We start from the raw sequence: 23,765 nt of genomic DNA on the forward strand, positions 1-23,765 counted from the left end.
AACTTATGAAACACGACCCAAAGTACATGTCTATTTTTTGTGTTGATATTGTTCCCTGCAAGCTGGAGATTATCGGCCTCTTTTTATTGATCTATTAAATTCTATTCTGATAGATTATAGTTTAGGATTTGATAGAATACGTAGGATTTAGTATGAAATATAGGTTCGAAGAAACCACCCAGCAAACCAGGAACATTCCCAGAACATTAGCTGAGAATCCCATTAAGTTGTAGTTAGGGTTTTATCTAACATTAGGATGATAACATCCCCAAAACACACAATGTTCCCGCAACCTAGAAAAATGTTTTTGCAATATTAGGCAAATATTTTTTGCGACCTAATAGAAACATTGTAATAATCAGCACAAATGAACAGTTTTTTGTGTTCTGGGAACCTTCAAAGAACCAAATTTGATTGGCTGGCCAGCAACTTTCGATTTGTATTTTTTTAGATGTATTTTTAAATGAACAAATATCAACAAACAAAAGAAGAATGGTCACATACAAACTATTTACATTGTCAGGAATCCTAAACAAACAAATCATATTCATTAACAATACAAGAAGTTTTAGTTGCCTTTTTGCTTTTCATTTTAGTTAAAGTAGTGACATATTGATCACCCTGTGGCAGGGTCTACAGTCAATCACGGACTACAAGAAGAAACGCAGCCCAGTCACGGACCAGGATGTCTTGCTCCCAGGCAGACTAAATAACTTTTTTGCCCGCTTTGAGGACAATACAGTGCCACTGACACGGCCTGCAACGAAAACATGCGGTCTCTCCTTCACTGCAGCCGAGGTGAGTAAGACATTTAAACGTGTTAACCCTCGCAAGGCTGCAGGCCCAGACGGCATCCCCAGCCGCGCCCTCAGAGCATGCGCAGACCAGCTGGCCGGTGTGTTTACGGACATATTCAATCAATCCCTATACCAGTCTGCTGTTCCCACATGCTTCAAGAGGGCCACCATTGTTCCTGTTCCCAAGAAAGCTAAGGTAACTGAGCTAAACGACTACCGCCCGTAGCACTCACTTCCGTCATCATGAAGTGCTTTGAGAGACTAGTCAAGGACCATATCACCTCCACCCTACCTGACACCCTAGACCCACTCCAATTTGCTTACCGCCCAAATAGGTCCACAGACGATGCAATCTCAACCACACTGCACACTGCCCTAACCCACCTGGACAAGAGGAATACCTATGTGAGAATGCTGTTCATCGACTACAGCTCGGCATTCAACACCATAGTACCCTCCAAGCTCGTCATCAAGCTCGAGACCCTGGGTCTCGACCCCGCCCTGTGCAACTGGGTACTGGACTTCCTGACGGGCCGCCCCCAGGTGGTGAGGGTAGGCAACAACATCTCCTCCCCCCTGATCCTCAACACGGGGCCCCACAAGGGTGCGTTCTGAGCCCTCTCCTGTACTCCCTGTTCACCCACGACTGCGTGGCCACGCACGCCTCCAACTCAATCATCAAGTTTGCGGACGACACAACAGTGGTAGGCTTGATTACCAACAACGACGAGACGGCCTACAGGGAGGAGGTGAGGGCCCTCGGAGTGTGGTGTCAGGAAAATAACCTCACACTCAACGTCAACAAAACTAAGGAGATGATTGTGGACTTCAGGAAACAGCAGAGGGAACACCCCCTATCCACATCGATGGAACAGTAGTGGAGAGGGTAGCAAGTTTTAAGTTCCTCGGCATACACATCACAGACAAACTGAATTGGTCCACTCACACTGACAGCGTCGTGAAGAAGGCGCAGCAGCGCCTCTTCAACCTCAGGAGGCTGAAGAAATTCGGCTTGTCACCAAAAGCACTCACAAACTTCTACAGATGCACAATCGAGAGCATCCTGGCGGGCTGTATCACCGCCTGGTACGGCAACTGCTCCGCCCTCAACCGTAAGGCTCTCCAGAGGGTAGTGAGGTCTGCACAACGCATCACCGGGGCAAACTACCTGCCCTCCAGGACACCTACACCACCCGATGTTACAGGAAGGCCATAAAGATCATCAAGGACATCAACCACCCGAACCACTGCCTGTTCACCCCGCTATCATCCAGAAGGCGAGGTCAGTACAGGTGCATCAAAGCTGGGACTGAGAGACTGAAAAACAGCTTCTATCTCAAGGCTATCAGACTGTTAAACAGCCACCATTGAGTGGCTGCTGCCAACACACTGTCATTGACACTGACCCAACTCCAGCCACTTTAATAATGGGAATTGATGGGAAATGATGTAAATATATCACTAGCCACTTTAAACAATGCTACCTTATATAATGTTACTTACCCTACATTATTCATCTCATATGCATACGTATATACTGTACTCTACATCATCGACTGCATCCTTATGTAATACATGTATCACTAGCCACTTTAACTATGCCACTTTGTTTACTTTGTCTACATACTCATCTCATATGTATATACTGTACTCGATACCATCTACTGTATGCTGCTCTGTACCATCACTCACTCATATATCCTTATGTACATATTCTTTATCCCCTTACACTGTGTATAAGACAGTAGTTTTAGAATTTTTAGTTAGATTACTTGTTGGTTATCACTGCATTGTCGGAACTAGAAGCACAAGCATTTCGCTACACTCGCATTAACATCTGATAACCATGTGTATGTGACAAATAATATTCGATTTGATTTGATTTGATTAAATTAATTTATAAAGTTAAAAAAAGTTAGGTTTTGAATTAGACCATTTGCATTTTTGAATATGAAATTTACCTAATATTATTAGCAGTTGAATTAAATATACCATAATCTTGCTGAGGGAATTGTAGTATCACAAACAATATTCCTAATCTGTTTATTACTACATTTATCTTTGATGTTAATATTGCCAATTAATATATTTTCATGTAAATCTGTTACTTACATCAACCACAGATTAATTTTAAAAAAGACACAACCCCTCTTGGAATCGCATAAAAAAATATTGTATATTATTTCGGGGTTATTAGAATTTTTAATTTATGAAGAAATTCCGTAATATGAGAGTAGATATCCATCGTCATTCAGTAACTGACCAACCAAAATAATTGTATTCTCAAACCAGTTACGAAAAAAAGAGACTCAATTTTAAATCGTATATATCTTTGTTGTTCCATAGAAAGTATATGTGAGGGGAAAATATTGTGTTTATGCACTTAACATCAAAGCTAAAGGCTGTTAATGGAATTTGGCCAATTTTACTGGGATTTTACCAACATCAAAATTACACCCAAAGCAGAAATTCTAAAACAAAAACAGAGTCAAATAAATACTTAGGATAAGACATTCCAAATACGGTTCTGTTTCTTAACATACTTCAGAATCCAATTTATTTTAAAAGTATTATTTAGAGTATTGAAATCTAAAACGTCAAGACCTCCGTGTTTTTTTAGTGAGAATATCTTTCTGTAGATAGTGAGGCTTGTTCCTCCAAATAAAATGATAAAGAATCTTATCTAAATCCTTTACAATTCTAAGGGATAATTCAAGTGATAACGAGACATAAAACCGATCTGGATAACCCTTCAGCTTTGGACAATAAAACCCGACCATTTATCTCTCTCAGCAACCTTTCAACAATGAGGTTAAAGTTTAAGTCACTCCTTTGTTTTTCATCCTTGCCTATAACAATTCCAAGATAAGTAACCTTATCTTTAATTGTGATACCATATACTTCCTGTAAAACACAATCTAAGACTGACTTATTGATATTCATTTTCAAAACCCGAAACTAAGGAAAAGTCTTCAATACAGGAGTGTGTTTTTTCAGACTCTGCAACATGCACTACAGGCGTCACACTAAACAAGGAAGGAACGGGTTCATTCATGGACGGAACCGGAAACCTGGTATTTCCTGGTTGAGGAAGAAGAATCGACTTTTGGGAGTCGTTGACAGTAGAGCTATCTTCTTCAGTCTCATCCTCCTTCGCCTATCTAGCCAAGGTATTTAGCTAACTACAGTGACGTTCAAATTGATGAAAGAAACAATATATTTTGTTTTATACCAACATAGCCAGCCAGCCAGCCAGCCACAGTAAATGACGTTAGCTAGCTTAGCAAGCTTTTTTTTTTTAGCTTGTTCTACAGCCACGTATTAGCTAAAGTTATGTCACTCAACGAATGATGCAACGAATGTTGTCTACTAGCTGGTTATCAAGATTAATGCTGTTCTGGATGAAATGGGGTTCATTTTAAGAAACGACACGGCTGGTTAGCTTTCTTTAGAGCTAGCTAGGTCATTATACGTGTCCTTGGAAAGTCTACATATTAGCTAGTTAGCTAGGCATGACACGTTAGATTGTATCTGACTGTGTCGGTGACATAGTAGATAACAGGTGGCTAACAGACTGACGTTTTTAGCTTCATGAGTTTGTTTACAAACCCATCCTTGACCCTATAGGACCGTTGCCCTATATAAATAGGACGTGTATCCCATTTATATAGGACAACGCCAACCCTATAGAATGACTTAACATTATGTTACACACTTTACCTGCAGGTATTTTTTTTTGTGGGGGGACTTAATCTAAAGTCATATAAACCTTGGCTTTTCCATAAGGTCATGTCTGAACCAGTGAAGGCCAGCTCCGGCACAAGGGACCCGAGGGACCACAGTCACCGCTTAGTAGACGGTCGTCCATTCTCTCACCATTCAGCTGCATCCGATGGCCATACGGTCACTTCCTTGGATGACCACCACGCACTCTCACATCATTCAGACACAGGTGGTGCCAATGGACATACGCACTCAGATCTTCCATTTGACGGCCATATACACACGTATATTCCAGACATGGACGAGGACAGGTAAGTGTTATCACTGTTTGTCACAGAGGGGTCGATGGGAGATCACTACAACCCATTGAGTTCCTGTGGTTCCTCATGCTCTTATCTATTTGGCTTCGAACGATTCCACGGGATTCCCTCCCTGTAGACATATTGTTTTACTAGGCCTATTTCATGGCACATCCTGTCTTCTCCCAACTCCTTACTAATGGGTTAATGTACTACCTCTCTGTAATACAGGATCTACATGGACTATAACGCCACCACCCCACTGGAGCCACAGGTGATCCAGGCTGTTACTGAAGCCCTGCACGAGGCCTGGGGAAACCCCAGTAGTACCTACACACCAGGTGAGGGGTTGGCACGAGGCCTGGGGAAACCCCAGTAGTACCTACACACCAGGTGAGGGGTTGGCACGAGGCCTGGGGAAACCCCAGTAGTACCTACACACCAGGTGAGGGGTTGGCACGAGGCCTGGGGAAACCCCAGTAGTACCTACACACCAGGTGAGGGGTTGGCACGAGGCCTGGGGAAACCCCAGTAGTACCTACACACCAGGTGAGGGGTTGGCACGAGGCCTGGGGAAACCCCAGTAGTACCTACACACCAGGTAAGGGGTTGGCACGAGGCCTGGGGAAACCCCAGTAGTACCTACATACCAGGTGAGGGGTTGGCACCGGGTGAGGGGTTGGCACCGGGTGAGGGGTTGGCACCGGGTGAGGGGTTGGTACCGGGTGAGGGGTTGGTACCGGGTGAGGGGTTGGCACCGGGTGAGGGGTTGGCACCGGGTGAGGGGTTGGTACCAGGTGATGGGGTTGTTACCAGGTGAGGGGTTGGTACCGGGTAAGGGGTTGGCAGGCACCGGGTAAGGGGTTGGCAGGCACCGGGTGAGGGGTTGGCAGGCACCGGGTGAGGGGTTGGCAGGCACCGGGTGAGGGGTTGGCACCAGGTGAGGGGTTGGCACCAGGTGAGGGGTTGGCACCAACCTTGGAAGTATGTTTTTTTAATGTTCTGTTTTGTCCATCTTGTCACCCCCGCTGATTTTATTAACGTCTTTAGCTTTGTGTGTTTGAATTTAGTCGTCTCTTCCTTGTTCCAGGAGTGAAAGCAAAGAAGATCATTACCCAGGCGAGAGAGAATGTGGCTAGAATGGTGGGGGGGAAAGCAGATGACATCATCTTCACCTCTGGTGGGACTGAGGTAGACTGACAGTCTCGTTATACTGTACATGAACACAACATGACATCTGGCTTATTGTCTGGCTCAAAACAACACAATGTGATTGGTGCGCGCTCTATCAGCGATTTATAACCTACCGTTGGAATTGCCAGCGATCTTTACTTTCCTCCGTTCTCTTCAGGCCAATAACCTGGTGTTCCACAGTGCCCTGGAGGCCTACAGAGAGAGCTGCAGGACAGCAGAGCAGAGAGGGGAGAGACGTCGCCATGAGAACAGCGGAACCTCAGCCTGGCCTCTACCTCATATCCTCGTCTCTAACGTAGAGCATGACTCTGTCAGACTGACTGCTGAACACCTGCTGAAGGACGCCACGGCAGGTAGGGTTTAACACTGTTCTGGATTTATATTTATTTAACTATTTAACTATTTAACTTTATGAAGATGATGATGATCAATCATATATATTGTTTTATTAACGTATAACACTGAAGTTGAACGAGAACTTTAGTCACTCAGTACTGTACGTACATATATCATTATACTGTAATAAGGATCGTTTGTATTTCCAGTAACTGATAAATACACCAAATGTTGTCCTTAACAGTCAATGACTTGACATAGGCCTATCTGGGTTGTTGTCTTAGACGTGACGTCAGTGGCGGTTTCCAAGGTGACGGGGAGGGTGGAGGTGGAGGATGTGTTGGCTGCTGTCCGCCCCTCCACCTGTCTCATCTCTATCATGATGGCTAACAACGAGACAGGAGTCCTAATGGTGAGGGACACACACACTCGGACGGACAGACGGACGGGCAGCATGGCCTCGGTTTTCACACTTAAATGGTCCTAACACACACACACACCACACACACACACACACACACACACACACTTGTCCACAGATCCTAAGTCATCGTAGTAGATGTGAGTTTCTCCTTCAAACAATTCCCTGGCCTTGTACACAGCTAATATCTAACATTCGCCAAAGCAAGCTACTGATAGTGCAACCCTAGTAACAGTACATACGCCGATGAACAATGATCAGGCCTACTGTTCATTTTACTGTAGAAACTATTGTTGAAAACTAGTCTAGCTTGGAACTGTTGCTGTTAAAACAGAATAATAATTGTTATTCTGAACTGGAATAAACTGATGAAAGCAAGATGCTTTTTGAGGTGAACCCCCTCACACAGTTCTGGGTTGTTCCATCTACAACAGGAAGTTGTCTCCTGCCTGACTGAGAACCCCCCTCACACAGTTCTGGGTTGTTCATCTACAACAGGAAGTGGTCTCCTGTCTGACTGAGAACCCCCTCACACAGTTCTGGGTTGTTCCATCTACAACAGGAAGTGGTCTCCTGCCTGACTGAGAACCCCCCTCACACAGTTCTGGGTTGTTCATCTACAACAGGAAGTGGTCTCCTGTCTGACTGAGAACCCCCCTCACACAGTTCTGGGTTGTTCATCTACAACAGGAAGTGGTCTCCTGTCTGACTGAGAAAGCAGTAGATGTTCTGGTCCAGTTTGGTACCACATACCTGTGTGAGTCAGGGTTCTCAACTCTGGCATACTTAAGAACAAGTACAGAAACAGACTCAATGCTGAGCATCACCTCTGGGTTGCAGTGTCCAAAACTGAGCCCAGAATAGACATGGACAGAATAGACCTCTCATTAGGTGTGTGTGTTTTCTGGTCCACATCATGTGACAATGGTGTGGAGCTGGTTTAGGCTAGGCCCCTTAGTTCCAGTGAAGGGAAATGTTAACACTACAGCATACAATGACATTGTAGACAATTCTGTAAGTTCTGTCTTCTCCAAACTGTGAGGCAACTGTTCAGGGAAGGCCCTTTCCTGTTTCAGCATGACGGTGCCCCCGTGCATAAAGCGATGTCCATACATCGATGGTTTGTCGAGATCGATGTGGAAGAACTTGACTGGCCTGCACAGAGCCCTGACCTCAACCCCTTTGGGATGAATTAAAACTCAGACTGCGAGCCAGGCCTAATCGCCCAACATCAGTGCCCGACCTCACTAATGCTCTTGTGGCTGAATGGATGCAAATCCCTGCAGCAATGTTCCAACATCCAGTGGAAAGTATTCCGAGAAGTGGAGACTGTTATAGCAGCAAAATGGAGACCAATTCCGTATTCATGCTTTTGGAATGAGATGTTGGATGAGCAAGTGTCTACATACTTTTGGTTATGTAGTGTATCTTAATCACAAATATTACTAACAGAATTATTACTTGACTACCTTGTGTGTTTTTCCTGACAGCCAATCAGAGAGCTCTGTCAGAGGGTCAGCTTTGTCAACAGACAGCGTCAACATAGAATCCTCCTGCACACTGACGCGGCCCAGGCCATAGGCAAGGTGCGGGTCGACGCCCGTGACCTGGGAGTGGATTACCTCACCATTGTAGGACACAAGGTCAGGACTCTTCTGGACTTTAGGCAAATCTGAAATGTGTTTCCTTGATTCCTCGTGTGTTTCTTAAAGCGTATTGGAGGAGAGGGGAGACACCTAAGATCTTTTACATCCAAATGCATTTTGAGAAGGAGTCAAGATGCGAGGAAGCAAAGGAAATAAAATTTAGAATCACCCGTGGGATACTGTGATTATCTTCTATTGCATTCTGGGAAGATGAGTTCTTATATAATTTTCCTATTCCGTCACACAGTTCTATGCACCGAGGATGGGAGCGTTGTATGTGAACGGCCCAGGAACAACCACACCCCTCTACCCCATGTTGTTTGGAGGGGGACAGGAGAGGAACTTCAGACCAGGGTATCGTTCAAGTAATTATGTCTAATTATGTTGTCTTCCTCAATGGCAACCCTATTCCCTATGTAGTGCACTACTTTTGATTAGAGCTTATAAGGCTCGGGTCAGAACTAGTGCACTCACTATATAGGGAATAGGGTGCCGTTAATAATCAATTACTTGCCACACTGAAATATTTTGACAATTTTTAAATGGCTATTATGTTTAGTACCAGTCAACAGTCTGGACGCACCTACTCATTCAAGGGTTTTTCTTTATTTTTACTAGTTTCTACATTGTAGAATAATTGTGAAGACGTCAAAGCTATGAAATAACACATATGGAATCGTCTAGTAACCAATAAAGTGTTAAACAAATTAAATTAGATTCTTCAAAGTAGCCACCTTTTGCCTTGATGACAACTTTGCACACTCTTGGCATTCTCTCAACCAGCTTCATGAGGTGCATTTCAATGCATTTCAATTAACAGGTGTGCCTTGTTAAAAGTTAATTTGTGGAATTTCTTTCCTTCTTAATGCTTTTGAGCCAATCAGTTGTGTTGTAGGGGTGGTATACAGAAGATAGTCCTATTTGGTATAAGACCAAGTCCATATTATGGCAAGAACAGCTCAAACAAGCAAAGAGAAACGACAGTCCAGCATTACTTTAAGACATGAAGGTCAGTAAATGCTGAACATTTTTAAAAAGTGCAGTCGCAAAAATCATCAAGCGCTATGACGAAACTGGCTCTCATGAGGACCGCCACAGGAAAGGAAGATCCAGAGTTACCTCGGCTGCAGAGGAAAAGTTCATTAGAGTTCGGTTTCTCTAGGTTTCTTCCTAGGTTCTGGCCTTTCTAGGGAGTTTTTCCTAGCCACCGTGCTTCTACACCTACATTGCTTGCTGTTTGGGGTTTTAGTCTGAGTTTCTGTACAGCACTTTGTGACATTAGCTGATGTAAGAAAGGATTTATAAATACATTTGATTGAGTTACCAGCCTCAGAAATTGCAGCCAAAATAAATGCTTTACAGAGTTCAAGTAACACACACATCAAAACTTCAACCCCTCAGAGGAGACTGCGTGAATCAAGCCTTCATGGTCGAATTGCTACAAAGAAACCACTACCAAAGGACACCAATGAGAAGAAGAGACTTGCTTGGGCCAAGAAACTTGAGCAATGGACATTAGACCAGTAGAAATCTGTCCTTTGTTCTGATGAGTCTAAATTTGAGATTTTTGGGGTCTTTGTGAGATGAGTAGATGAACGGATGATCTCCATGTGTAGTTCCCACCGTGAAGCATGGAGGAGGAGGTGTGATGGTGTGGGGGTTCTTTGCTGGTGACACTGTCAGTGATTTATTTAGAATTCAAGGCACACTTAACCAGCATGGCTACCACAGCATTCTGTAGCGATACGCCATCCCATCTAGTTTGCGCTTAGTGGGACTATCATTTGTTTTTCAACAGGACAGTGACCCAACACACCTCCAGGCTGTGTAAGGGCTATTTGACCAAGAAGGAGAGTGATGGAGTGCTGCATCAGATGACCTGGCCTCCACAATCACCCGACCTCAACCCAATTGAGATGGTTTGGGATGAGTTGGACCGCGGAGTGAAGGAAAAGCAGCCAACAAGTGCTCAGCATATGTGGGAATTCCTTCAAGACGGTTGGAAAACCATTCCAGGTGAAGCTGGTTGAGAGAATGCCATGAGTGTCTCAAGCTGTCATCAAGGCAAAGGGTGGCTCCTACAATGAAGAATCTAACATCTAAAATATATTTTGATTTGTTTAACACTGTTTTTTGTTGGTATGATTGTTATCTGTTGTTAAGTAGTTTTTATGTCTTCACTATTATTCTACAATGTAGAAAATAGTAAAAATAAAGAAAAACCCATGAATGAGTAGGTGTTTTAAAAATTTTGACTGGTCCTGTATTAAACACCCTCTGAAGTTATAATGAACAACAGATGAAGATGTTACAAGTAATAAAGGAAAAGCACTGTATTTTCATGTTTGTTTTGTTTTAGCACTGAGAACACACCAATGATCGCTGGCCTTGGAAAGGTACAGTCTTGAATCATTACAGTATTAATTAGCCTATTTGTGTAACAAAACATTGACCCTTAATCCTACCGTGTATATTTAGCTAAAACTGGTGGCCAAATACAGTTACAGTGGCTTGCGAAAGTATTCACCCCCCTTGGCATTTTTCCTATTTTGTTGCTTTACAATCTGAAATTAAAATGGAGTTTTGGGGGGGATTGTATCATTTACAACACGCCTACCACTTTGAAGGTGCAAAATATGTTTTATTGTGAAACAAACAAGAAATAACAAAAAAAACTGAAACCTTGAGTGTGCATAACTATTCACCCCCCCAAAGTCAATAATTTGTAGAGCCACCTTTTGCAGCAATTACAGCCACAAGACTCTTGGGGTATGTCTCTATAAGCTTGGCACATCTAAGCCACTGGTTTTTTGCCCCCATTCTTCAAGGCAAAACTGCACCAGCTCCTTCAAGTTGGATGGGTTCCTTCAGTGTACAGCCATCTTCAGGTCCTAACACAGATTCTCAATTGGGTTTAGGTCCTGGCTTTGACTAGGCCATTCCAAGATATTTAAACGTTTCCCCTTAAACCACTCGAGTGTTGCTTTAGCAGTATGCTTAGGGTCATTGTCCTGCTGGAAGGTGAACCTCTGTCCCAGTCTCAAATCTCTGATGACAAACAGGTTTCCATCAAGAATTTCCCTGTATTTAGCACCATCCATCATTCCTTCAATTCTGACCAGTTTCTAAGTCCCTGCAGATGAAAAAACATCCCCGCAGCATGATGCTGCCACCACCATGCTTCACTGTGAGGATGGTGTTCTTGGGGTGATGAGAGCTGTTGGGTTTGTGCCAGACATAGTGTTTACCTTGACGGCCAAAAAGCTCACTTTTAGTCTCATCTGACCAGATTACCTTCTTCCATATGTTTTGGGAGTCTCCCACATGCCTTTTGGCGAACACCAACTGTGTTTGCTTTTTTTCAGGCCACTCTTCCAAAAAGCCCAGCTCTGTGGAGTGTACGGCTTAAAGTGGTCCTATGGACAGATACTCCAATCTCCGCTGTGGAGCTTTGCAGCTCCTTCAGACTTATCTTTGGTCTCTTTGTTGCCTCTCTGATTAATGCCCTCCTTGCCTGGTCCGTGAGTTTGGGTGGGCGGCCATCACTTGGCAGGTTTGTTGTGGTGCCATAATCTTTCCATTTTTAATAATGGATTTAATGGTTCTCCTTGGGATGGTCAAAGTTTTGTATATTTTTTTCTTAACTCAACCCTGATCTGTACTTCTCCACAACATGGTGCCCCTTGGTCTTCATGGTGCCCCTTGGTCTTCATGGTGCCCCTTGGTCTTCATGGTGCCCCTTGGTCTTCATGGTGCCCCTTGGTCTTCATGGTGCTCCTTGGTCTTCATGGTGCCCCTTGGTCTTCATGGTGCTCCTTGGTCTTCATGGTGCCCCTTGCTTAGTGGTGTTGCAGACTCTGGGGCTTTTCATAACAGGTGTATATATACTGAGATCATATGACATGAGATTGCACACAGGTGGACTTTATTTAACTAATGATGTGACTTCTGAAGGTGATTGGTTGCACCAGATGTTATTTAGGGGCTTCATAGCAGAGGGGGTGAATACACACACACACCACTTTTATGTTTTTATTTGTTTTCACATTTCTTTGAAACAAGTTTTTTTTTTTTTTCACTTCACCAATTACATACACTATTTTGTGTTTGTCCATTACATGAAATCCAAATAAAAATCCATTTTAATTACAGGTTGTAATGCAACAAAATAGGAAAAAAGGGGGATGAATACTTTTGCAAGGCCCTGTATTGTCAATGGGAACATTTACTGTATATAAGTATTGTTAAAGCAGACCATATTCATGGTGTCTATATGGCGGGATGATGCAGAGCCTGTAGCTGAACTAAAGAGTTGTCTCTCTACCAGGCAGCAGAGCAGGTGAACTAACGGCAGCAGAGCAGGTGAACTAACTTATTGTCTCTACTAGGCAGCAGAGCAGGTGAACTAACTAGTTGTCTCTCTACTAGGCAGCAGAGCAGGTGAACTAACTAGTTGTCTCTACTAGGCAGCAGAGCAGGTGAACTAACTAGTTGTCTCTACTAGGCAGCAGAGCAGGTGAACTAACGGCAGCAGAGCAGGTGAACTAACTTATTGTCTCTACTAGGCAGCAGAGCAGGTGAACTAACTAGTTGTCTGTACTAGGCAGCAGAGCAGGTGAACTAACGGCAGCAGAGCAGGTGAACTAACTTATTGTCTCTACTAGGCAGCAGAGCAGGTGAACTAACTAGTTGTCTCTACTAGGCAGCAGAGCAGGTGAACTAACTAGTTGTCTCTCTACTAGGCAGCAGAGCAGGTGAACTAACTTATTGTCTCTACTAGGCAGCAGAGCAGGTGAACTAACTAGTTGTCTCTCAGCAGAGCAGGTGAACTAACTTATTGTCTCTACTAGGCAGCAGAGCAGGTGAACTAACTAGTTGTCTCTCTACTAGGCAGCAGAGCAGGTGAACTAACTAGTTGTCTCTACTAGGCAGCAGAGCAGGTGAACTAACTAGTTGTCTCTCTACTAGGCAGCAGAGCAGGTGAACTAACTAGTTGTCTCTCTACTAGGCAGCAGAGCAGGTGAACTAACTAGTTGTCTCTACTAGGCAGCAGAGCAGGTGAACTAACTAGTTGTCTCTCTACTAGGCAGCAGAGCTGGTGAACTAACTAACAGAGCTGGTGAACTAACTAGTTGTCTGTCTAGGCAGCAGAGCTGGTGAACTACTAGGCAGCAGCAGAGCAGAGCTGAACTAACTAGTTGTCTCTCTACTAGGCAGCAGAGCAGGTGAACTAACTAGTTGTCTCTACTAGGCAGCAGAGCAGGTGAACTAACTAGTTGTCTGTTCTACCAGCAGAGCAGGTGAACTAACTGAACTAACTAGTTGTCTCTACTAGGCAGCAGCTGGTGAACTAACTAGTTGTCTCTGTACTAGGCAGCAGAGCAGGTGAACTAACTAGTTGTCTGTACAGCAGAGCTAGGCAGCAGAGCTGGAACTAACTAGTTGTCTCTACTAGGCAGCAGAGCTAACTAACTAGTTGTCTCTCTACTAGGCAGCAGAGCTGGTGAACTAAAACTAGTTGCAGCAGAGCTGGTGAACTAACTAGTTGTCTGTCTATTAGGCAGCAGAGCAGGTGAACTAGTTGTCTCTACTAGGCAGCAGAGCTGGTGAACTAACTAGTTGTCTCTCTACTAGGCAGCAGAGCAGGTGAACTAACTAGTTGTCTCTCTACTAGGCAGCAGAGCTGGTGAACTAACTAGTTGTCTCTCTACTAGGCAGCAGAGCTGGTGAACTAACTTATTGTCTGTACTAAGCACTAAAGCCTAGTGAACTAACTAGTTGTCTCTACTAGGCAGCAGAGCTGGTGAACTAACTAGTTGTCTCTCTACTAGGCAGCAGAGCTGGTGAAATAACTTATTGTCTCTACTAGGCAGCAGAGCAGGTGAATAACTAGTTGTCTCTACTAGGCAGCAGAGCTGGTGAACTAACTAGTTGTCTCTCTACTAGGCAGCAGAGTAGGTGAACTAACTAGTTGTCTGTACTAGGCAGCAGAGCTGGTGAACTAACTTATTGTCTGTACTAGGCAGCAGAGCCTAGCCTAGTGAACTAACTTATTGTCTGTACTAGGCAGCAGAGCTGGTGAACTAACTAGTTGTCTCTCTACTAGGCAGCAGAGCTGGTGAACTAACTAGTTGTCTGTACTAGGCAGCAGAGCTGGTGAACTAACTAGTTGTCTGTACTAGGCAGCAGAGCAGGTGAACTAACTTATTGTCTGTACTAGGCAGCAGAGCAGGTGAACTAACGCAGGCAGCAGAGCTGGTGAGAGGCTGGTGAACTAACTAGTTGCCTCTGTACTAGGCAGCAGAGCTGGTGAACTAACTAGTTGTCTCTCTACTAGGCAGCAGAGCTGGTGAACTAACTAGTTGTCTCTCGACTAGGCAGCAGAGCTGGTGAACTAACTAGTTGTCTTTACTAGGCAGCAGAGCTGGTGAACTAACTAGTTGTCTGTACTAGGCAGCAGAGCTGGTGAACTAACTAGTTGTCTCTACTAGGCAGCAGAGCAGGTGAACTAACTTATTGTCTGTACTAGGCAGCAGATCTGGTGAACTAACGTATTGTCTGTACTAGGCAGCAGAGCTGGTGAACTAACTAGTTGTCTCTGTACTAGGCAGCAGAGCTGGTGAACTAACTAGTTGTCTCTGTACTAGGCAGCAGAGCTGGTGAACTAACTAGTTGTTTCTGTACTAGGCAGCAGAGCTGGTGAACTAACTAGTTGTCTCTCGACTAGGCAGCAGAGCTGGTGAACTAACTAGTTGTCTCTGTACTAGGCAGCAGAGCTGGTGAACTAACTAGTTGTCTCTGTACTAGGCAGCAGAGCTGGTGAACTCTTTACTAGGCAGCAGAGCTGGTGAACTAACTAGTTGTCTGTACTAGGCAGCAGAGCAGGTGAACTAACTAGTTGTCTCTACTAGGCAGCAGAGCTGGTGAACTAACTAGTTGTCTCTACTAGGCAGCAGAGCAGGTGAACTAACTAGTTGTCTCGACTAGGCAGCAGAGCTGGTGAACTAACTAGTTGTCTCTACTAGGCAGCAGAGCTGGTGAACTCTAACCTGACGGAGTATGAAACTCATATGCTGGATATAAGGGACTACCTGGAGGAACAACTAGAGGTACAGTAACAGGATATTAGTCTGCTAATCCGTCAACAAGCATCAATGTTTTGTTTTTTTGGGTCTTTCAGAATATATTTATAGCCTGTGTTGACACAGTGACACTGTTTTGGGATATTTGTTCAGTAGTTTCAATGTAGAACCAACATTTTGTTTGTTTTCCTTTTAGATTGTTGCCATGTTTTCCTTAAAATGTACTGTTTCGTGAGTGAAGAAGTCGATGTACAAGTATAGTACCTGTCCAATAGCTATGTCTTCTGTGTCCAACAAGTGTTTGCTGTTGTGTGTTGCCAAGGCGATCTTCGGGAGGGAGAGGATCCATTTCAACAGTCATTTCCCTGACTCCGAGACCCTACCCAATACCTGTAATGTGTCTATTCTGGGTGCTGGACTACAGGGTGAGTAAAAATGTGCCATTGAGTTGCGCAGTATTTATGTTACACACTTCAGCCACTCGATAACAGCCAATGAAACTACATTGGCCAATTATTACATATTTATTTATTTATGATTTTATTTATTACATATTTACCAGTGGACGATCACATCTCTGTGGATGTGGACATCTGAATTGATCTGTAGAGTCATACCTACGCCCCCGTTCTTCCTTCCTGCTACTAGGCAGCAGAGCTGGTGAACCTGCTACTAGGCAGCAGAGCTGGTGAACTAACTAGTTGTCTCTCTACTAGAACTGGTGAACTAGTTGTCTCTGTACTAGGCAGCAGAGCTGGTGAACTAACTAGTTGTCTGTACTAGGCAGCAGAGCAGGTGAACTACCTTATTGTCTCTCTACTAGGCAGCAGAGCAGGTGAACTAACTAGTTGTCTGTACTAGGCAGCAGAGCAGGTGAACTAACTAGTTGTCTGTACTAGGCAGCAGAGCAGGTGAACTAACTAGTTGTTTCTCTACTAGGCAGCAGAGCTGGTGAACTAACTAGTTGTCTGTACTAGGCAGCAGAGCAGGTGAACTAACTAGTTGTCTCTCTACTAGGCAGCAGAGCTGGTGAACTAACTAGTTGTCTCTCTACTAGGCAGCAGAGCTGGTGAACTAACTAGTTGTCTGTACTAGGCAGCAGAGCAGGTGAACTAACTAGTTGTCTCTCTAGTAGGCAGCAGAGCAGGTGAACTAACTAGTTGTCTCTACTAGGCAGCAGAGCAGGTGAACTACCTTATTGTCTCTACTAGTCTCTGTCAATCTGCCACTCGGTACAACAGCCGTTCTTTAAGTATGGGTTGGGTTGCGGAAATGTAACTATTCCCCAGGTCGTAGTCCCTCCTCCTCTCTCCCCTGTAACTATTCCCCAGGTCGTAGTCCCTCCTCCTCTCTCCCCTGTAACTATTCCCCAGGTCGTAGTCCCTCCTCCTCTCTCCCCTGTAACTATTCCCCAGGTCGTAGTCCCTCCTCCTCTCTCCCCTGTAACTATTCCCCAGGTCGTAGTCCCTCCTCCTCTCCCCCTGTAACTATTCCCAGGTCGTAGTCCCTCCTCCTCTCCCCTGTAACTATTCCCCAGGTCGTAGTCCCTCCTCCTCTCTCCCCTCCCCTGTAAACTATTCCCCAGGTCCCCTCCTCCTCTCCCCTGTAAGTCCCTCCTCCTCCTCCCCTGTAACTATTCCCCAGGTCTCCCTCCTCCTCTCTCCCCTGTAACTATTCCCCAGGTCTTAGTCCCTCCTCCTCTCTCCCCTGTAACTATTCCCCAGGTCGTAGTCCCTCCTCCTCTCTCCCCTGTAACTATTCCCCAGGTCGTAGTCCCTCCTCTCTCCCCTGTAATTATTCCCCAGGTCGTAGTCCCTCCTCCTCTCTCCCCTGTAACTATTCCCCAGGTCGTAGTCCCTCCTCCTCTCCCCTGTAACTATTCCCCAGGTGTAACTCCTCTCTCCCCTGTAACTATTCCCCAGGTCGTAGTCGCTCCTCCTCTTTCCCCTGTAACTATTCCCCAGGTCGTAGTCCCTCCTCCTCTCTCCCCTGTAACTATTCCCCAGGTCGTAGTCCCTCCTCCTCTCTCCCCTGTAACTATTCCCCAGGTCGTAGTCCCTCCTCTCTCCCCTGTAACTATTCCCCAGGTCGTAGTCCCTCCTCTCTCCCCTGTAACTATTCCCCAGGTCGTTGTCCCCCCTCCTCTCTCCCCTGTAACTATTCCCCAGGTCGTCGCTGTAACTGATAATGTGTTCTCTGTCAAAACGAGCCATGTTTTCATGAGCTTGGGTCCCAGGAAAACAGTGAATTTCTCATTTAGGTCCCAGGCAGAAAAAGGTTAGGAACCCCTGCTGTGCAGTATCTCTAACCGTACATCGCCGCGAGGTCACAACCCACGTTGCTGTGGCTATTTATAAACTACGGTGGCTGTTAATGATTCATGTCTCCTCTGTCCCCTGTACTGTAGGGAGGAAGGTATTCATGTCTCCTCTGTCCCCTGTACTGTAGGGAGGAAGGTATTCATGTCTCCTCTGTCCCCTGTACTGTAGGGAGGAAGGTATTCATGTCTCCTCTGTCCCCTGTACTGTAGGGAGGAAGGTATTCATGTCTCCTCTGTCCCCTGTACTGTAGGGAGGAAGGTATTCATGTCTCTTCTGTCCCCTGTACTGTAGGGATGAAGGTATTCATGTCTCCTCTGTCCCCTGTACTGTAGGGAGGAAGGTATTCATGTCTCTTATTGTCCCTGTACTGTAGGGAGGAAGGTATTCATGTCTCTTCTGTCCCCTGTACTGTAGGGAGGAAGGTATTCATGTCTCCTCTGTCCCCTGTACTGTAGGGAGGAAGGTATTCATGTCTCTTCTGTCCCCTGTACTGTAGGGAGGAAGGTATTCATGTCTCTTCTGTCCCCTGTACTGTAGGGAGGAAGGTATTCATGTCTCTTATTGTCCCCTGTACTGTAGGGAGGAAGGTATTCATGTCTCCTCTGTCCCCTGTACTGTAGGGAGGAAGGTATTCATGTCTCTTATTGTCCCCTGTACTGTAGGGAGGAAGGTATTCATGTCTCTTCTGTCCCCTGTACTGTAGGGATGAAGGTATTCATGTCTCCTCTGTCCCCTGTACTGTAGGGAGGAAGGTATTCATGTCTCTTATTGTCCCTGTACTGTAGGGAGGAAGGTATTCATGTCTCTTCTGTCCCCTGTACTGTAGGGAGGAAGGTATTCATGTCTCCTCTGTCCCCTGTACTGTAGGGAGGAAGGTATTCATGTCTCTTCTGTCCCCTGTACTGTAGGGAGGAAGGTATTCATGTCTCCTCTGTACCCTGTACTGTAGGGAGGAAGGTATTCATGTCTCTTCTGTCCCCTGTACTGTAGGGAGGAAGGTATTCATGTCTCTTCTGTCCCCTGTACTGTAGGGAGGAAGGTGTTGTCCAGCTGTAGAAGACTGCTGGCCAGTGTTGGGGCTGCATGCCATTCACACAGAGGAGACAGGTGAGGACCTGACACATACAGTTACTAGATACTGTATATAATAGACCTATAGTAACTAGCTACGTCATAGACCTATAGTAACTAGCTACGTCATAGACCTATAGTAACTAGATACGTCATAGACCTATAGTAACTAGATACGTCATAGGCCTATAGTAACTAGCTACGTCATAGACCTATAGTAACTAGATACATCATAGACCTATAGTAACTAGATACGTCATAGACCTATAGTAACTAGATACATCATAGACCTATAGTAACTAGATACGTCATAGACCTATAGTAACTAGATACGTCATAGTCCTATAGTAACTAGATACGTCATAGTCCTATAGTAACTAGATACGTCATAGTCCTATAGTAACTAGCTACTGTATATAATATACCTATAGTAACTAGATACCTCATAGGCCTATAGTAACTAGATACCTCATAGGCCTATAGTAACTAGATACCTCATAGGCCTATAGTAACTAGATACGTCATAGACCTATAGTAACTAGCTACGTCATAGACCTATAGTAACTAGATACGTCATAGGCCTATAGTAACTAGATACGTCATAGACCTATAGTAACTAGATACTGTATATAATAGGCCTATAGTAACTAGATAGGTCATAGACCTATAGTAACTAGATACGTCATAGACCTATAGTAACTAGATACGTCATAGTCCTACAGTAACTAGCTACGTCATAGACCTATAGTAACTAGATACGTCATAGACCTACTGTTACTAGATACGTCATAGACCTATAGTAACTAGATACGTCATAGACCTATAGTAACTAGATACGTCATAGACCTATAGTAACTAGATACGTCATAGACCTATAGTAACTAGATACGTCATAGACCTATAGTAACTAGATACATCATAGTCCTATAGTAACTAGATACATCATAGACCTATAGTAACTAGATACGTCATAGACCTACAGTAACTAGATACGTCATAGGCCTATAGTAACTAGATACGTCATAGACCTATAGTAACTAGATACATCATAGACCTATAGTAACTAGCTACTGTATATAATAGACCTATAGTAACTAGATACGTCATAGACCTATAGTAACTAGATACGTCATAGACCTACTGTTACTAGATACGTCATAGGCCTATAGTAACTAGATACGTCATAGGCCTATAGTAACTAGATACGTCGTAGTCCTATAGTAACTAGCTACATCATAGACCTACTGTTACTAGATACGTCCTAGACCTACTGTTACTAGATACTGTATATAATAGACCTATAGTAACTAGATACGTCATAGACCTATAGTAACTAGATACGTCATAGACCTATAGTAACTAGATACGTCATAGACCTATAGTAACTAGATACGTCATAGACCTATAGTAACTAGATACGTCATAGACCTATAGTAACTAGATACTGTATATAATAGGCCTATAGTAACTAGCTACGTCATAGACCTACTGTTACTAGATACTGTATATAATAGACCTATAGTAACTAGATACGTCATAGGCCTATAGTAACTAGATACGTCATAGGCCTATAGTAACTAGATACATCATAGACCTATAGTAACTAGATACGTCATAGACCTATAGTAACTAGATACTGTATATAATATACCTATAGTAACTAGCTACGTCATAGACCTATAGTAACTAGATACGTCATAGACCTATAGTAACTAGATACCTCATAGGCCTATAGTAACTAGATACCTCATAGGCCTATAGTAACTAGATACGTCATAGACCTATAGTAACTAGATACGTCATAGACCTATAGTAACTAGATACGTCATAGGCCTATAGTAACTAGATACGTCATAGACCTATAGTAACTAGATACTGTATATAATAGACCTATAGTAACTAGATAGGTCATAGACCTATAGTAACTAGATACGTCATAGACCTATAGTAACTAGATACGTCATAGACCTATAGTAACTAGATACGTCATAGTACTACAGTAACTAGATACGTCATAGTCCTACAGTAACTAGCTACGTCATAGACCTACTGTTACTAGATACGTCATAGACCTATAGTAACTAGATACGTCATAGACCTATAGTAACTAGATACGTCATAGACCTATAGTAACTAGATACGTCATAGACCTATAGTAACTAGATACGTCATAGACCTATAGTAACTAGATACATCATAGTCCTATAGTAACTAGATACATCATAGACCTATAGTAACTAGATACGTCATAGACCTACAGTAACTAGATACGTCATAGGCCTATAGTAACTAGATACGTCATAGACCTATAGTAACTAGATACATCATAGACCTATAGTAACTAGCTACTGTATATAATAGACCTATAGTAACTAGATACGTCATAGACCTATAGTAACTAGATACGTCATAGACCTACTGTTACTAGATACGTCATAGGCCTATAGTAACTAGATACGTCATAGGCCTATAGTAACTAGATACGTCATAGTCCTATAGTAACTAGCTACATCATAGACCTACTGTTACTAGATACTGTATATAATACCTACTGTTACTAGATACTGTCATAATAGACCTATAGTAACTAGATACGTATATAGACCTATAGTAACTAGATACGTCATAGACCTATAGTAACTAGATACGTCATAGGCCTATAGTAACTAGATACGTCATAGACCTATAGTAACTAGATACGTCATAGACCTATAGTAACTAGATACTGTATATAATAGGCCTATAGTAACTAGCTACGTCATAGACCTACTGTTACTAGATACTGTATATAATAGACCTATAGTAACTAGATACGTCATAGGCCTATAGTAACTAGATACGTCATAGGCCTATAGTAACTAGATACATCATAGACCTATAGTAACTAGATACGTCATAGACCTATAGTAACTAGATACTGTATATAATATACCTATAGTAACTAGCTACGTCATAGACCTATAGTAACTAGATACGTCATAGACCTATAGTAACTAGATACGTCATAGACCTATAGTAACTAGATACATCATAGACCTATAGTTACTAGACCTACAGTCACTAGCTACAGTAGCTAGACCTACAGTCACTAGCTACAGTAGCTAGACCTACAGTCAGTAGCTACAGTAGTTAGACCTACAGTAGCTAGACCTACAGTTACTAGCTACATCATTGACCTACAGTTACTAGCTACAGTAGCTAGACCTACAGTAGCTAGACCTACAGTTACTAGCTACAGTAGCTAGACCTACAGTTACTAGCTACAGTAGCTAGACCTACAGTCACTAGCTACAGTAGCTAGACCTACAGTCACTAGCTACAGTAGCTAGACCTGCAGTCACTAGCTACAGTAGCTAGACCTGCAGTCACTAGCTACAGTAGCTAGACCTGCAGTCACTAGCTACAGTAGCTAGACCTGCAGTCACTAGCTACATCATTGACCTACAGTAACTTTACAGTCACAATATCTGCCCTCAGCCAAACTTAAGATCGTTACTCTATATTTTATTTTACCTTTATTTAACTAGGAAAGTCAGTTATTAAGAACAAATTCTTATTTTCAATGGCGGCCTAGGAACAGTGGGTTGCCTTGTTTACGTGTGTGTGTAGTGTGTGTGTATATATATATATATATACTGCCGCTATATATATATATTAGACATATAGACATTATATATTGAAACTATGCGTATTAATTACAGACGACAAAATAAATCACCCTTGTTTAGTGGAACTATATTGTTATCCCTATTAGTTATCCCTGTTATTTTTCACTCTTTGTCCCTCAGGCCCTCCCATATTCTGCTGAGCTGTGGCATCCCTGAAGAGGTGGCAGCTAATGCCCTGAGGCTGAGTGTGGGAAGAGGGACCAGCCGGGCTGAGGTAGGCCTGGTGGTGGAGGATCTGAAGAATGCTGTCGAGAGACTGGAGGGACTCAACTGATCAACGTTGATTTGTAATTGTTTGACCTATCGGTTGATTGATCTACAGGATATACACCTTTTCATAGTGTCGTGTATTGCAAACAGTTAATAATTGAAAGAGATATCTTGTCGATTCTGCAGTGAGAATGTACACCTTTGTGAAAGGTGTTTTGTAATTTGTTATTTGTTTGTAGCATGCGTGTAGACCAATTTTATACTTTTAGTACTTTTTATTAATTTAATTCAGGAGAAAATGTTTCCAATGTTTAAGACTGAAAAAATGTACTCAAACTTGACTTGAATGATGTGAAATAGATGGATGGCTTTTACTGGGGCGGCAGGTTAGCCTAGCAGTTAGAGCGTTGGACTAGTAACCGAAAGGTTGCAAGTTCAAACCCCGAGCTGACAAGGTATAAATCTGTCGTTCTGCCCCTGAACAAGGCAGTTAAACACACTGTTCCTAGGTTGCCATTGAAAATAAGAATTTCTTCTTTAACTGACTTGCCGAGTTAAATAAAGGTAAAATAAATGTTTTTAAAAAATGGTGCTTGCTGTCAGTTGTTAGCTTCGCTGGCTAATCAGAGGAGCTAACAGAAACTCCATGCGTATCAGCTGTTTAAAGTTGTCAAAATAAAGCATTGGTATATCTGACTTATACTTCACGTTCATTGTTTTACGATGGAGGGGTTGAATGCGTGTGTTATCTAATCAAGCTGTCTAAATCCCATGATGGCTGTTATCAAATCGACACCTGGGGCTATTTACACTGCTGTTTATTATCTACATAGTCACTTTACCCTACAAATTAACTCAACTAACCGGTACCCCCTGTATACAGTCTCCACATTAACTCTGTACCATAACTCCCTGTATATAGATTCCACATTGACTCTGTACCGGTACCCCCTGTATATAGCCTCCACATTGACTCTGTACCAGTACCCCCTGTATA

The 23,765-nt window shown here is 43.4% G+C and overlaps 1 protein-coding gene across 3 annotated transcripts; it reads left to right on the forward strand.

The window, feature by feature from the left end:
- The first annotated feature begins 3,839 nt into the window (after positions 1-3,839).
- On the forward strand, positions 3,840-23,464 carry scly (selenocysteine lyase). Of its 3 annotated transcripts, XM_065009344.1 has the most exons (13): positions 3,855-3,967; positions 4,584-4,831; positions 5,051-5,160; positions 5,910-6,010; positions 6,171-6,366; positions 6,634-6,761; positions 8,261-8,413; positions 8,664-8,770; positions 10,776-10,812; positions 15,442-15,525; positions 15,821-15,923; positions 18,851-18,926; positions 22,679-23,464. In XM_065009344.1, the coding sequence occupies exons 2-13, from the start codon at positions 4,587-4,589 to the stop codon at positions 22,830-22,832; spliced, it is 1,494 nt and encodes a 497-aa protein (XP_064865416.1). In that variant the 5' UTR covers positions 3,855-3,967; positions 4,584-4,586; the 3' UTR covers positions 22,833-23,464. The 3 variants fall into 3 exon arrangements, with proteins under 3 accessions (XP_064865418.1, XP_064865417.1, XP_064865416.1); XM_065009345.1 differs by lacking the exon at positions 18,851-18,926 and having other exon boundaries at positions 3,850-3,967; positions 22,679-22,800; XM_065009346.1 differs by lacking the exons at positions 10,776-10,812; positions 15,442-15,525; positions 15,821-15,923; positions 18,851-18,926; positions 22,679-23,464 and adding an exon at positions 10,215-10,752 and having other exon boundaries at positions 3,840-3,967.
- The last annotated feature ends 301 nt before the right edge of the window (positions 23,465-23,765 follow it).

Source organism: Oncorhynchus nerka, linkage group LG24, assembly GCF_034236695.1.
Source record: "Oncorhynchus nerka isolate Pitt River linkage group LG24, Oner_Uvic_2.0, whole genome shotgun sequence".
In the NCBI taxonomy this organism is placed as follows: domain Eukaryota; kingdom Metazoa; phylum Chordata; class Actinopteri; order Salmoniformes; family Salmonidae; genus Oncorhynchus; species Oncorhynchus nerka.